General features: G+C 37.1%; 1 protein-coding gene across 3 annotated transcripts in view; it reads right to left on the minus strand.

Moving 5' to 3' along the window:
* PCYT1A (phosphate cytidylyltransferase 1A, choline) overlaps positions 1 to 14,899 on the minus strand; it is a 43,430-nt gene that overhangs the window by 8,689 nt on the left and 19,842 nt on the right. For all 3 annotated transcript variants that reach the window (XM_049629489.1, XM_049629490.1, XM_049629491.1), the window contains exon 3: positions 4,570 to 4,669. In XM_049629489.1, the coding sequence (XP_049485446.1) occupies positions 4,570 to 4,669 (100 nt within the window). The remainder of the gene's footprint in view (positions 1 to 4,569; positions 4,670 to 14,899) is intronic.

The following is a 14,899-nucleotide window of genomic DNA, read 5'->3' on the forward strand; positions in this document are numbered from 1 at the left end:
TCCTCTTCTTTCCATTGGTGAAAATGATAGAGAACAGATTGCCAATTTATTTTCAGTGGTGGTGGACTATGAAAGAAAAGCCAGGAAATGATCTCTTTGAGTACAAGACTAATTCCAAAGCCTAACAAACACACTGAGAATGGAATTGACATAATGGTTCATCATACTTCAAATAATAAATCTAGTAAGTCCTAGTAATATATTCCTATATGTAAATAAAAGAAGAGTTATTTCACTGCAGCAGCAGCAAATAACAGTAGGAGCAGCTACATCGTCTGGGAAAGAAGGGCCAAAGTCTCATCAGATATACCATACTGAAGGTAGGCGTAAGATACAACACCCTTGTCTTGAGAACAACAAATCAAGGGGGAGAAAATTGGTTCCCAGGAGGTTTATGGACTTTTCTTTCCAGATAGGTTTATCCATAAATAAGTAGCCTTTTTAAAAAGATCATTTATTTATTTTGAGAGAGAGAGAATGCACACAATCAGGGGAGGGTCAGAAGGAGAAGGGAAGAGAGAATCCCACATACGCTCAACACTCAGTGCAGAGTCTGACACAGGGTTCAACCTCATGACCATGAGATCATGACCTGAGCCAAAATCAAGAGCTGGCTGCTTAACTGACTAAGCCACCCAGGTGGCTTTAAACTTTAAACAAGTAGCTTTTAAACTAAGAAATAATAGAGAGTGCCTGGGTGGCTCAGTCAGTTAAGCATCAGACTTCAGCTCAGGTCATGATCTCACAGTTTGTGTATTTGAGTCCTACTTTGGGCTCTGCGTGGACAGCTTGGAGCCTGGAGCCTGCTTTGGATTCTGTGTTTCCCTCTCTCTCCCTGCCCTTCCCCCCTCCTCAAAAATAAATAAACATTTAAACTGAGAAATTATATACTGGTGTTAGAAATATAAACTGGTACAGCTTTTAAGAAGGGTAATTAGATAATATCTGTCAAAAGACACAGAAATGCTTATACCCTTTACCCCAGCTATTCCAATTCTAGTAATTTATTTCATACATATATTTGTAAATATGCATGGTATTCATTGCAGCATAGTTTGTAATAGTAAAAGTTTGGAAACAACTTAAATTTCAACGGAAGACTGAACATACTATGATACACCTACTAAGGGTGGAAGGGAGAGATACTGGGTGGCTGTGAGATACTAATAGGAAGACTTTTCACTCTATACCCTTAATGTATTTTGTAAATGTTAGGCTATGGAAATGTATTGGTTTTGTAATACAGGAAATAAAATTTTTAAATAAAATAGATACACCAATACAATGAAAAACAACATAATGGATTTAAGAGTCAAAAAGCTTATAGCTCAAACTTAACGACCAGCCTCCTTCCTCTATAATCTTAACCTCTTTAACACTCAGTTTCCTCATCTATAAAACAAAGCAAAACACAACAAAACCTGAGGAGCATAATCTTTCTTCTACATCTTAGAAATCCATCTTTCCTAAACAAGTCCAGAGTGGCTATGATCTCATTTTTTTTGATCCTAAAAGACAAAGGATAGAACACAAAGATTAAGAATACTTTGTTATTGTTTCTTTGACATTAGCATACAACAAGGGCAAAGTGAGATGAGGGGGATTTAGCGCCATAAACACATTTCCAGGATGGTGGAAGTAGTACCAAATACTGTTGATCAACGGGCTGTTTGTCAGGGTTAATCATCCCATATAAGGCCAAGTCACCACCAAACCCCTTCTCGGACCAACTCCAGATGTGCTCCTTGCTCTCTTCAGTGTTTTCTCAGCCACCCAGCCTCTCAATTCCCTATGACTTACCCCCAAGTCTTTGGCAAACCTGGGCGGGTATAGTAAGCAAATGGCCAGAAAGATCACTGTTAATGAGAAAATCTGAGGACTAAGTACAAGTTACCCATTCTTTTCCCAAGTGGCTACTGGCCAGGATAACCAAACCATCTGATTTACATCTGTTGTTTCAGCATATTAATAAGAGCGACTCCCTTTCACTTTCAAAATGGTCCTGGTTTTTAATATAAATTATAGTCTTTGCACTAAATAAATATATGTTCTCCTTACGTAGAACAAACGTGGCTTTCAATTTATTGTGTCTTTTAATATATTCTCTCAAATACCTATCCCCAAAACATTTTGTTTCTAACAGATTCTGTTGCCCTTCCAACTTTGACTTCTTTTCCTTTCTCCTAGAAAACACATTGCTGATTTTTTTCTTTCATCTTCCTAAAGGAATAATCTTCTCTCAAGCTATATTTGTTTTTTTCTCTGGGTAGTGAGTTTTCTCCTAGATTATTACAACTCCTTTCTTAAGGGAGTCCTTAACCTCCCTAATGAAAACATGGTGGAGGGAAGGATGCCCCCCTGGCTTACTCCTTGTCCAATACTGGCATGAACAGTCCCTTGGTTATTTAACATAAAACTGAACAGGCAGAATCAGATATAGGAGAAATACTGGAGATCAAACTAGACCAGCAAACTTTATAAGCAAATGTGTGACTATCTGTTCCACCTAAAATGCAGTCAGTTTGCCGATGGCCTTCTATTATTTATAACTAATGTCTACAAAGAGCAGCACCACTCCAGGGTAAAAAGAACATGAAGATGGAAAAACTTAGGTTTTAGTTTCAATTCTATCACTAATTATTGGTTTTACTACAGGGGACCTTTCACTTCTTAGTTTCTATGGACTTTAATTTCTTCATGTATATAATGAGATGATAAAGTAGATGATCTCAAAAATGACTTATAAAATTCTATGAATTAATTCTAAAATTGTTAAAAATTAGTGCATGTGAATTATAAGCTTCAAATACACATACATTTTATTGACCACAAATGATTTGTGGGGAGACTAACAACAAGCTGGGTAATGTGAGGTACTACATTCTGAATGTGTGTTATTAGAGAGCACATGAAAAGTTCTTGCCTTCAACATGCTCTACTATCACATCTGAACATGATCCTTGAACTGTCTGATGGCATTTCGAACTCTGATCTGACACCACTATGCCTTGTTACACATACCCTGTTTTTCCTTGTTGTCATTTTACCCTGCCCCATCAACCTGCTTGCTACTCAAGGGGAACCAAGCCTAAAATGCTACATCATGAGTCAGAAGGGCTGTGATCAACATGAGACATATACAAACACTTTTGAAAAAAAAAAAAGCATTATCTGGAATTCTGAGGACTCAAAAACTATGTTTCATATAGCCATGATTTAGCTAAGGAGTACTGGGCTCCCTGGCCTGAAACTGTCCAGCATCTATATCTATTCATATTTTGCTACTCCTCCATTACAACAGAGAACAAATATACTAACACTATTAAGAAGTAACATCTTCTACATATTGGAAATGTATACATTTGTGGCTGTAACTGCCTCTTATTCCTTAGTGTTTACCTGGGTTTGAGTCTAGGCCCACATTTACAGAGTAGACAGAACACTTACCATAGTAATGGAAAGAACCAAAAAAGGATTGAAAAAAAGAATTGGAGAATTTACAGATAAGTAAGGACAGCTGCCTATATTTGTATTTCTAACAAATACCCAAGGAAGCTTCTCTTTAAAATAATCCCTAAAACTGGGCCACCTGAGTGGCTCAGCTGGTTAAGCATCTGACTTCAGCTCAGGTCATGATCTCACAGTTCCTGAGTTTGAGTCCCACATTGGGTGAGATCAAGCCCCACCTCAGGTGAGCACGAGCCCCACTTGGGGTAAGCATGAGCCCCGTTTCAAGTGAGCCCCGTTTCTCACTCTCTCTCTTGCTCTCTCTGCCCCTTGTGGGATTCTCTCTCTCTCCCTCTATTGCCCCTTGCTCACTTGCACCCTCTCTCTCTCAAAAATAAACAAATAAATGAAATAACTCAAATTAAAAACAAAAATCTCTAAAACCACTTGTCCAAAACAGGAAGAGTATCTAGAACACATATTAATAGCTATGTAGTCAAAAATTGCTACTTAATGATGTAAACTAAGCACACAAATAAAGAGTATAGGGTTTAAAAATAATACAGTGAGTTTTTAAAAAAACCTAAAAGATTGTATCAGTAAAGATAAAGTTAAGTGATAAGCATCTCCCCACTTAGGATATTTTATCCTCTAACATTCCGCGGTGTCTAGCAAGGGTATTAACTTATAGAAAGGGAGATCTGGGGGACAATTCTGAAGGCTATTAAAAATGTGACAGCCTGACATAGTATTCAGACCTCTGTAAAAACAGACAAGGTTATAATCCAGCTCAGGCTAATATCCTATTGTCTCTGTTCTACTATACCTCATAGTTGTGACAACAGCCCAGGAAGCAAGTATGTACCACTATATCTCACAGCTGTAACAACATCCTAGGAAACAAGCTTAAAATGATAAGAAAAAATGAAATCTTATGGAATGCAGTTATACTCCCAAATAAAACAGCTGGGAGATAGGAGGAAACCCTCTCCCAACTACCCTTTTTATACCCAGTTTATAGGTAAATTGAGGAAAGAATATAGAAAGTAGGTGCATATTTGATAAATACAACTGAATGCTAAAAACAGAGTAAAACAACAAAATAATTAAGCATTTACTTACAAGGAGTTCCTCTGCTGGCTTCTTCCATAGTTACCCTGACATAGGGCTTACTAAAGTCTACTTCAATTTCATCAGAAAAAGGAGCTGGCTGCTGTAAGCCCTTAAGATAAGGAAAGTGAAGGAAAAGAAAGTTAAATTCAATGGTATAGACTGAAATACTCAAAAAATGGCAGCTTTAAAGAACAATCAGTTATTCAATATGCTGGTGATTAAATTCCTCCTAAAACCTCGTAACATACAAAAGAAAAAAAGGCATTCCAAAATGACAGGTGAAAGTTGCAACCTTTTACCAAAGAGGTAAATTGCTAAATCATGATATGAAAGATAAATATCTTGGGGCGCTTGGGTGGCTCAGTTGGTTAGTGTCCAACTTTGGCTCAGGTCACGATCTCACTGCTCGAGAGTTCAAGCCCCTCATGGGGCATTAGCTTGGAGCCTAGAGCCTGCTTCAGATTCTGTCTCCATCTCTCTGCCCCTCCCCTGCTCTCTCTCTCTCTCTTAAATATAAAAAATAAAACATAAAAAAAAATTTAAAAAAAAAGAAAGATAAATATCTTGCTGGTGATTTCAGGATAATATTGAGCGAGGTGGTTGGGAACCTAAGCATAGTCCCAACTAACTGGGTCCAGAATGATGACTCCTCCATCACATGGCAGAACACCCAACTCTATTCTATGTGATGAAATTGCCAAGCTTCTATTGTGTATTTTTCTATCACTTCAACTAAGGGACTGCGAAGGCAAACAGCTCCTGAATGCTTTATTAAGTATGATTATCTCTGTATAATGCTTTACATTGTAAATATTTTTTTAAATTTTTTTAATGTTAATTTTTGAGAGAGAGAGAGAGAGTGCGTGAGCAGGGGTGGGGCAGAGAGAGAGGGAGACACAGAATCTGAAGCAGGCTCCAAGCTCTGAGTTGTCAACACAGAGCCCGATGCGGGGCTCAAACCCACAGACCGCAAGATCATGACCTGAGCTGAAGTTGGATGCTTAATCGACTGAGCCACCCAGGCTCCCCAACTTTAAATATGTTCTAATGCTCATAACAGCCCTGTGAGGCAAGTAGTACAACAGTCAGTATCCTCAATTTACAGATGAGGAAAACAAGGTTCAAATAAGTTATATCAGTTATATGCAATTACTCAGAGGCAAAGCTAAAATAAGAATGCAGGAATTCTCTTTCCTCTACAGAGTTAACTCTACTACTTAAAAGTTTTTGTTAAATTGTTTCATAAGTATTTTATTCTATTTGATGCTATTATGAAGGGAATTGTTTTTCTTCACTGTATTTTTGGATTGTTCCTTACTGGTATATAAAAATGCAAGTTGATTTATATGTGCAAATGTGTGTCTGTGTGTGTAATTTCAGATGATTTTTGTATATTGATCTAATGTCTTGTGAATTTGCTAAACTCAATTATTAGTTCTAGCACTTTGGTAGATTCCTTAGGATTTTCTACATTTGAGATCATGTAATCTATGACTCAAGACAGTTTTACTTACTCCTTTCCAATTTGGATGCCTTTAATTTCCTTTTATTATCCCTTGTTGCCTTAGTTAGAATCTCTAGCACAATGCTGAATAGAAGTAACAAGGACAAAGATCTTTGCCTTTTTTCCAATCTTAGGGGTGAAGTATCCAATCTTTCACCATTAAATATTATGTTAACCCTAGATGTTTTGTAGATGCCTTTATCAGCTGAGGAACCACCCTTATTTTTGCAATTTGTTTAGAGCTTTTATAATAGGTGTTGGGTTTTGTCATATGCTTTTTCTGTATTACTGAAACATGCATATTCTGTTTTTGTCTTTTGTTACTTATAGTGTATTAGATTAATTGATTTTAGGATGCTAGACCAATCTTGCATTCCTGAGTGAAATCCCTCTTGGTCATGTTATATAAATCTTTTTAAATATTCCTGGATTTAATTTGTTAATATATTGTTACAGATTTTTGCATCTAAGCTTGTGAGAAATTTTGAACGATAGTTATCTTTTCTTGTGCTTTTTTTGCCTGGCTTTGATGTTTGGCTTCACAAAAGGGGATAGAAAGTATTTTCTTTTCCTCTATTTTCTGAAACCATTTATTCAGAATAGAAAGCTATTACTTCCTTAAATGTTTGAAAGAATTCACCAATGAAGCATCTGGGTCTGGACTTATCATTGTGGGAAGATTTTTAAAGACTACTTTTTTTATTTTTATTTTTTAACTTGGGATACGTCATTCAGATTCTCTATTTAATTTTGGGTCAGTTTTGGCAATTTGTCTCTTTCTAGCAATGTCTGTTTCATTTAAATTGTCAACTTTTTTTGGCATTTAATTTTTCATTACATTCCCTTATAATTCTTTTAATTTCTGTGGGTTATAGTGATGTTCACTTAGAATTTTAAATTCTAAACAAATCGCATCATGACTGGTCTGAATCCAGGGACTGGGAAAACATCACTTTGATTTGTTTTCAGATAAGGACAGATTTTTAAGATTAGATTTTAAAATTAAAACATACTTCTTTTTAAAAATCCCTTATATGGGGCACCAGGGTGGTTCAGTCAGTTAAGTGTCCAACTTAGGCTCAGGTCATAATCTCACAGTTTGTGAGTTCAAGACCCATGCCGGGCTCTATGCTGACAGCTCAGAGCCTGGAGCCTGCTTCAGATTCTGTGTCTCCCTCTCTCTCTGTCCCTCCCCTGCTCATACTCTGTCTCTGTCTCTGTCTCTCTTTCAAAAATAAACATTAAAATTTTTAATATAAAAAAATAAAATCACTTATATAAGCTTAGTTAAGATATGCTAAAGCTATAATAAAGATAAGTGAAAACACCCATTTTTAGGAGACGTGTGCATATGAATGTTATCCTTAAGAACTTTTTTTTTTTTTTTTTTTTTAGTTTAGTGTTTTATTTTGAGAGAGACAGAGAGAGCAGGGAAGGGTCAGAGAGAGAGAAGGAGAGATTGAGAATCCCAAACAGGCTCATGCTGAGCCACGCAGATGCCCCTTTAAGAACATTTTATAAAAGAGATAAGAATAGACCAAAGACACAAATATACAGTTTTCTGTAGTTAAGAGAGATTTCTCTACAGATTAGATAAGACAATTTATCTTCTAAAAGTCAGTATTCAAATGAGTTGCTTAACAGTAGTGTGTTTCTAAAAGCATATGCTATTCACAAAATAATATACTCTATGATTCCATCTATATAAAGGTAAAAAAAAAAAAAACAGGCAAAGCTAAATCTATGATGAATAGAAGCCAGAGGAAAAAGAGGAAATTGGGGAAAGTGGATACTGATGAGCAGGGACATGAGAGTCTTCTGGGAAGACAGGTATACATATGTAAAAATTTATTGAGCTGTACACTTAAGATTTGTGCACTCTATTGTATGTAAGTTATATCTCTAGAAACAAATGATATTTGGCCATAAAAAGGAATGCAGTACTGATACATGCTACAATATGGATCTTGAAATCTTGAAAACATAATGCTATATGAAAGAAGGCAGTCACAAAAGACCACTTATTGTATGATTCCATTTATATGTAATATCTAGAATTGGAAAACTTATACACAGAAAGTAAATTAGTGGTTATACTGGGCTTGGAGGGTTAGGGAGAAATGGAGAGTGACTGATAATGGGTACCAGGTTTCTCTCTGGGATGATGAAAATGTTCTAAAATAGATATGATAATGGATGCACAACTCTGAATAGTCTAAAAACCACTGGATTGCACATTTTAAATGGGCATGTGAATTATAATGGTATGTGAATTACATCTCAATAAAGTTTATGTATATATATATACATAAAAACAGGCAAAAATACATCAAACAAATAGAAAAAATTATGTTTATTAACAATAGTACATGTAGATAAAAGATGAGCTTTATTGTGTCTCTGAAAGTTATTATCAATGGTGTACAGAAGCTGGTTGTTAAAAATTCAGGAATTATGTGGGCCATTTATTAAATCATTGGTAGTCTGAACTTATTAGCCACAGAAATCAGCAAGTGCTACATATCAGAGGGTTTTTCCCCCAGTAAGCCAGTTTACTAGAACACCACTGGTTATTTGCATACTTAGAAAGAGATCAGTTCTGAGGTTATTACAGGGAGAAGAAAATGGACTTACAGATTTTCCCATAAATGTTGCAGTGGGAGTAGAAAGGGTGGCAGATTTTGTGAAGGAAGAATAGGTAGGACATGGTAAAAAGAAAAAATACTGTCACTTGAGAAAAACAGGCATTTTAGAGTTGTAGAACTGAAGAAAATTAGATTGTACTACTAGTGGCAGGAATGGAGAAGTTTTTAAAAAAGGAGTTGAGATCAAAGAAAATGAGAAGTGAGAGAAGTCTTTGAGCATGGTGATTCAAATGATCATTAGAGACCTTTTAGAATATTAATGAAAGTGAGGACACCAGTGCCTTTAAGAAAATTAGAAGAAGGGGCACCTGGGTGGCTCAGTTGGTTGTCAGACTTCCGCTCAGGTCATGATCTCACAGCTTGTGAGTTGGGGCCCCACATCGGGCTCTGTGTTGACAGCTCAGAGCCTGGAGCCTGTTCCAAGTTCTGTGTCTCCCTCTCTCTCTGCCCCTCCCCTGCTCGTACTCTGTCTCTCTCTCTCAAAAATAAATAACAAATATTTTTAAAATTTTTAATAAAATTAACATTAAAAAATGAAAAAAAAGAAAATTAGAAGAAAAGGAAATAGATTAGTAATAATTTCTCACTAGATATGTGTACCCATAAACGGAAATGAGAAAAACTGCAAGGTATCTAAAGGAGACAGAAAGATAGGTGGCAGGTTTGGGGAGGGGGGGGGTTGTTGTTGTTTTTATTTGTTTGTTTTTAAGTTAAGGAGATCTGGGCATATCCAAGACAGAGGAAAAGGATTCAAAGAGATGGAAAATACTGGAGAAGGAATAAAATAGATAATAGGAAGAAAGAGTCTAGAGAAATGGCAGGGAATGGTTTCAAAGGACAGGACGGGGGAAGGTATTAGCCCTAGAAATAAGAATGATCACACTTTTCTAAAAGCAGAAGAAAGGGAAGGTGATAAAAGGCCAATGTTAGATGTAAAGGAGGAAAGATGTACAAATTTATAACCGATGCCCTCAATTTTCTCAGTATAGTAAGAAGGACATGAAATTACCATTAAAAACAGAGAGGTATGGGGGCGCCTGGATGGCTCAGTCGGTTAAGCGGCCGACTTCGGCTCAGGTCATGATCTCGCGGTCCGTGAGTTCGAGCCCCACGTCGGGCTCTGTGCTGACAGCTCAGAGCCTGGAGCCTGTTTCAGATTCTGTGTCTCCCTCGCTCTGACCCTCCCCCGTTCATGCTCTGTCTCTCTCTGTCTCAAAAATAAATAAACGTTAAAAAAAAACAAAAAAACAGAGAGGTTGGAATGAGACTGAAAGCTTGAGGAAAGCAGAAAATATGTGGACTAGCTGCTGTGGGAAGTATACCAGAGCATCAGCAAATACTGGGCACTACATTAAGTCCAGATCAAGCTAGCAACATTAATCTATAGAAGGCCAAGTTAACAGTCCAGGAAGAGAAACAAAGAATTATCAGAAACTGAAAGATCTAGGGTTAGGCCATGATGAATTGCAGGGAGGCAGAAGGGGGCAGTCAAGAGTTAAGGAGGCAAAGGGATCTAGACATTTCTCCAAAGAAGGTATAGTAATTGCCAAAAAAAAAAAAAAAAAAAACCACATGGAAAGATGCTCAACAACATTAGTCATCATGGAAATGCAAATCAAAACCACAATGATACTACTTCACACCCACCAGGATGGCTATGAGCAAAAAAGACAGGCGGTAACAGTGATGGCAAGAATGTGGAGAAACGAACCTACATACACTGCTGCTGTGAATGTAAATTGGTGCTCAACTTTGGAAAACCGTTCTTTAAAATGTTAAACATATAATACCATATGATCCAGAAATTATACCCATGGGTATGTAACCAAGAGAATGAAAACACAGATTTTTAAAATTTATTATTATTTTTTAAGTAGGCTTTACACCCAACGTGGGACTTGAACTCACAACCTCAAGATCGAGCATCTCATGCGCTACTGACTAAGCCAGCCAGGTGCCCCTGGAGACACATTTTTTTTTTTTTTAAAACCTGTACACAAATAATATTAATAACAGCATTATTCACAATAGCCAAAAAGTGTAAACAATCCAAATGTCCATCAATTCATGAATGGATAAACAAAACAGTATGTCCACATGCAATATTATTCACCTATAAAAAGGAATGCAGTATTAATACATGTTACCACCTGGCTGGACCTTGAAAATAGTATGTTAAATATAAGAAGCCAGCTACAAAAGGCTATTGGGAGGATTCCATTTATATGAAACGTCCAAAATATACAAACACCTGGAGATAGAAAGTAGGGTTGCTAGGGGTAGGTTGGGGGGATGGGGAGTGATTGTAATAGATACGGGGTTTCTTTTTGTGGTGATGAAAACGTTCTGGAATTAGATAGTGGTGATGGTTGCATAACACTGTGAATATACTAAAAACCCCCGAATTGTACACTTTAAAATGGTTTAAATGCTGGGGTGCCTGGGTGGTTCAGTTGGTTAAGCATCCAACTTTGGCTCAGGTCATGATCTCGCGGTTCATGAGTTTGAGCCCCGCGTGGGGCCCTGTGCTGACAGCTCAGAGCCTGGAGCCCGGATTCTGTGTCTCCCTCTCTCTCTCTGTCCCTACCCTGCTCGTGCTCTGTCTCTCTCTGTCTCAAAAATAAATAAACATTAAAAAAAAATTTAAATGCTTTAAATGATAAATTTTATGTTATATGAATTTTATCTTAATTTAAAAAGATACATTAAAGTATCCTATCTTTTACAACTATTTCTTCAATCTTTTCTGATTACTGTGTACATTCCAAGGCAAAAGGCAAATACAGCTATCCCTCCTGGCTAGGGTTTCAATTCCTCCTAAGTATAGAAAGTGAAACCAAAGGTTCTTTGACTACAAGAGATCAGCAAAATCTTTATCTCTCTAGATGTCTCCAGCTAGAATGAATAGTATTTTTAAAAACATCTTTCTAAAAAAGCATCTAGAAGATGCTTTATAAAAGTAGGACTAAGTATTTCTACCTATATTCTCCTAAAACATACCTCCTTCATTTTAACCTCAAGGGAATGCTACAGAATAGTATTATTTTCAAGTCGTTTGACTATCTGGTTGTGAAGCATAAATGAAAAAGCATGGATTTAGAACTTAAAAAAACTTAGATCTAAATCCCAGCTCTATCACTTAATAGCTGTGATAGCACAGCTTTCATCTTCCATAAAATAGAAGATAATACTGGCCCCACAAGGTTACTTGAGAGTTAAATAAAATAGCATACGCAAAGTGACTAGCACAACTTTTTACATATGGTGGCACTCAACAAATTAGGTCATCATCAACAACATGAGTTCATTTTCTTTTTTTTAATTTTTTTTTTTAACGTTTATTTATTTTTGAGACAGAGAGAGACAGAGCATGAACAGGGGAGGGTCAGAGAGAGGGAGACACAGAATCTGAAACAGGCTCCAGGCTCTGAGCTGTCGGCACAGAGCCCGACGCGGGGCTCGAACTCACGGACCGCGAGATCATGACCTGAGCCGAAGTCAGCCGCTTAATCGACTGAGCCACCCAGGCGCCCCCATGAGTTCATTTTCAATTCCATTTTATGGAACACAGGATTTCATTACATCAACAAAATTAACTAAATTGTATTAATCTAAGAGGTTAGCTTCTAGATGCTATATGAAGTTTCTAATTCTATACAAATTATAACTAATACTATTATAACTAAAAATTCTGACTATTAATGATCATCTCCCAAATTATGAATGGTCTTCTAAATGCAATATTGCTTTCATGAAAACTTTTCCTGATTATGTTCACATATATTAACGCACTATTCCTCAAAATTCCAGTCAAAGAGATGACATTCTGGTGTCCTTAAAATAGGGAAATGGAGGGGAGCCTGGGTGGCTCTGCTGGTTGGGCGTCCAACTCCTGATTTTGGCTCAGGTCACGATCTCACAATTCGTGGGTTCGAGCCCTGCATCGGGCTCTGCACTGACAATGTGGAGCCTGCTTGGGATTCTCTCTCTCCCTCTCTCTGTCCCTCCCACACTCATGCTTGCCCTCTCTCTCTTTCTCTCTCTCTCAAAACAAACAAATAAACTTAAAAATTAAAAAAAAAATAGGGAAATGGAGATAACTCAGATTAAGACCATAATTTGATACTGGCTTCCCAGGATTCTACTTCTAAGGACTCTTAAATATTTTTCAGCAAAAGCTTTCAGAATGACACAGAGAAACATTTCCCTTTTACTCAAACATGCGGCACAAATGATAACAAGTGTTCCTGAGATCCAAATTATTTCCATAATACTAGACGAAAGGCTATGGAGTCAAGAGGAATACCACATGGTGTGGTAAAGAAGGGATAAAGAACAGAGCTGAGAGATTCCACTCCCTGGGGATAGGAAAGGAAGGAAGGAAGGAAGGAAGGAAGGAAGGAAGGAAGGAAGGAAGGAAGGAGGAAGGAAAGAAGGAAAGGAAAAGGAGGAAAAGAAGAAAGGAAGGGAGAAGGAGATAAGGGGAGAGGGAGAGGGAGAGAGGGAGGGAGAGAAGAAGGAAAGGAGGAAGTGAAAAAGAAAAGTAACAATTTTCTCAGACTCTTATTGCCATTTCAATGAATGGAAACAATGAGCTCATCTATCTAACTACTATTTGGATGTTTCCTAGACCTTTTAAATTGAACTTGTATTAAATTAAACTTATCATCTTTCTGCTAAACCAGATCTTCTTTCTGTATTTATTTAAGAAGCATCCCATATACACAATCTACCTAAGACTCAAACTAGAAGTCATCTTTAACACCTCTCATCCTTTACATCCTGATTTCCAAGAATTATCTATTTTACCTCTTTTTTTATTTTATTTTATTTTATTTTATTTATTTATTTTTTTTTTTTGGGACAGAGAGAGACAGAGCATGAACGGGGGAGGGGCAGAGAGAGAGGGAGACACAGAATCGGAAACAGGCTCCAGGCTCCAAGCTGTCAGCCCAGAGCCTGACGCGGGGCTCGAACTCACAGACCGCGAGATCGTGACCTGGCTGAAGTCGGACGCTTAACCGACTGCGCCACCCAGGCGCCCCTATTTTACCTCTTAAAAACTTAAAATTTTAGTTTAAGTCCTCATTATCTTCAACCTGGATCATTACAACAATCTCGCAACTAGTTCTCTGGTTTCTATCACTGTTTCAGCTCATCTTTTCCAAAGCAATCAGGATGATCTAAATTACAAATCTGATCACATTGCCCACAGGGTAAAGTTCAACTCTTTAGCACAGCACACAAGATCCTTCATTAATCAGGTTGTCGCTTGCCTTATCTATTGCAGATTATTTTCTGAACTTTAAACTCTAATATTACTCATGGTTTGCTAAACGTACTATTATATCACACTTGAACTTGTATTCTATCTCTTGTCCATTTCTTGAATTCCTATTTATTCTTCAAAGTTCAGCTCAGAAATAATCTCCTCAGTGAAGCTTTTCCAAAACCACTGTCCCCACCTCTAGGTCAAAGTTAATCTGTTGTTCATCTAGGCAGCCATTGTATTTCTAACTTCCTTCTATCTGGCCCTTTTCATTCTATATCTTAATAACGTATCTATTTCCCCTATTTGTCTGTGAGCTTCTTAAGAGCAAGGTCATCTTTTCATCTTTGCATCTCCAGTGTATAGTAACTGGCACACAGGTGTTCTCAATATATGAGGTTGTGATATCTATCTCCATTAGCAGAACTGTTGCCAATTTGTGACTTAACCATACATGTGCTAAATACAGATATAGGCTAAATGTCTTATTCTTCATAAATATTTTTGTGATTCTTTTTGAATGTATCTTTAGAAACATCTGTATCAGTAAATTCTTTTTTTTTTTTTTTAATTTAAATTCAAGTTAGTTAACATACAGTGTAGTATTGGTATCAGGAGTAGAACCCAGTGATTCATCACTTACATATAACATCCAGTGCGCATCCTAACAAGTGCCCTCCTTAATGCCCATCACTCATTTAACTGCCCCCCCAACCCACCTCCCTTCCAGCAACCCTCAGTTTGTTCTCTGTATTTAAGAGTCAGTAAATTCTTTATACTTACAAACAAACTAGCCATAAAGTTATCGCTTCATTTTTCCCCAATTCTTTTCTCTCTTCTTTCTAATTCATCCTGACCCACCAATGTAGCTACCTAATACTAAATGATCCTTCCAATTTCTCTCCACCCTTGCAAGGAAAA

This window comes from Panthera uncia, chromosome C2 (genome assembly GCF_023721935.1).
Source record: "Panthera uncia isolate 11264 chromosome C2, Puncia_PCG_1.0, whole genome shotgun sequence".
Classification (NCBI taxonomy): Eukaryota; Metazoa; Chordata; class Mammalia; order Carnivora; family Felidae; genus Panthera; species Panthera uncia.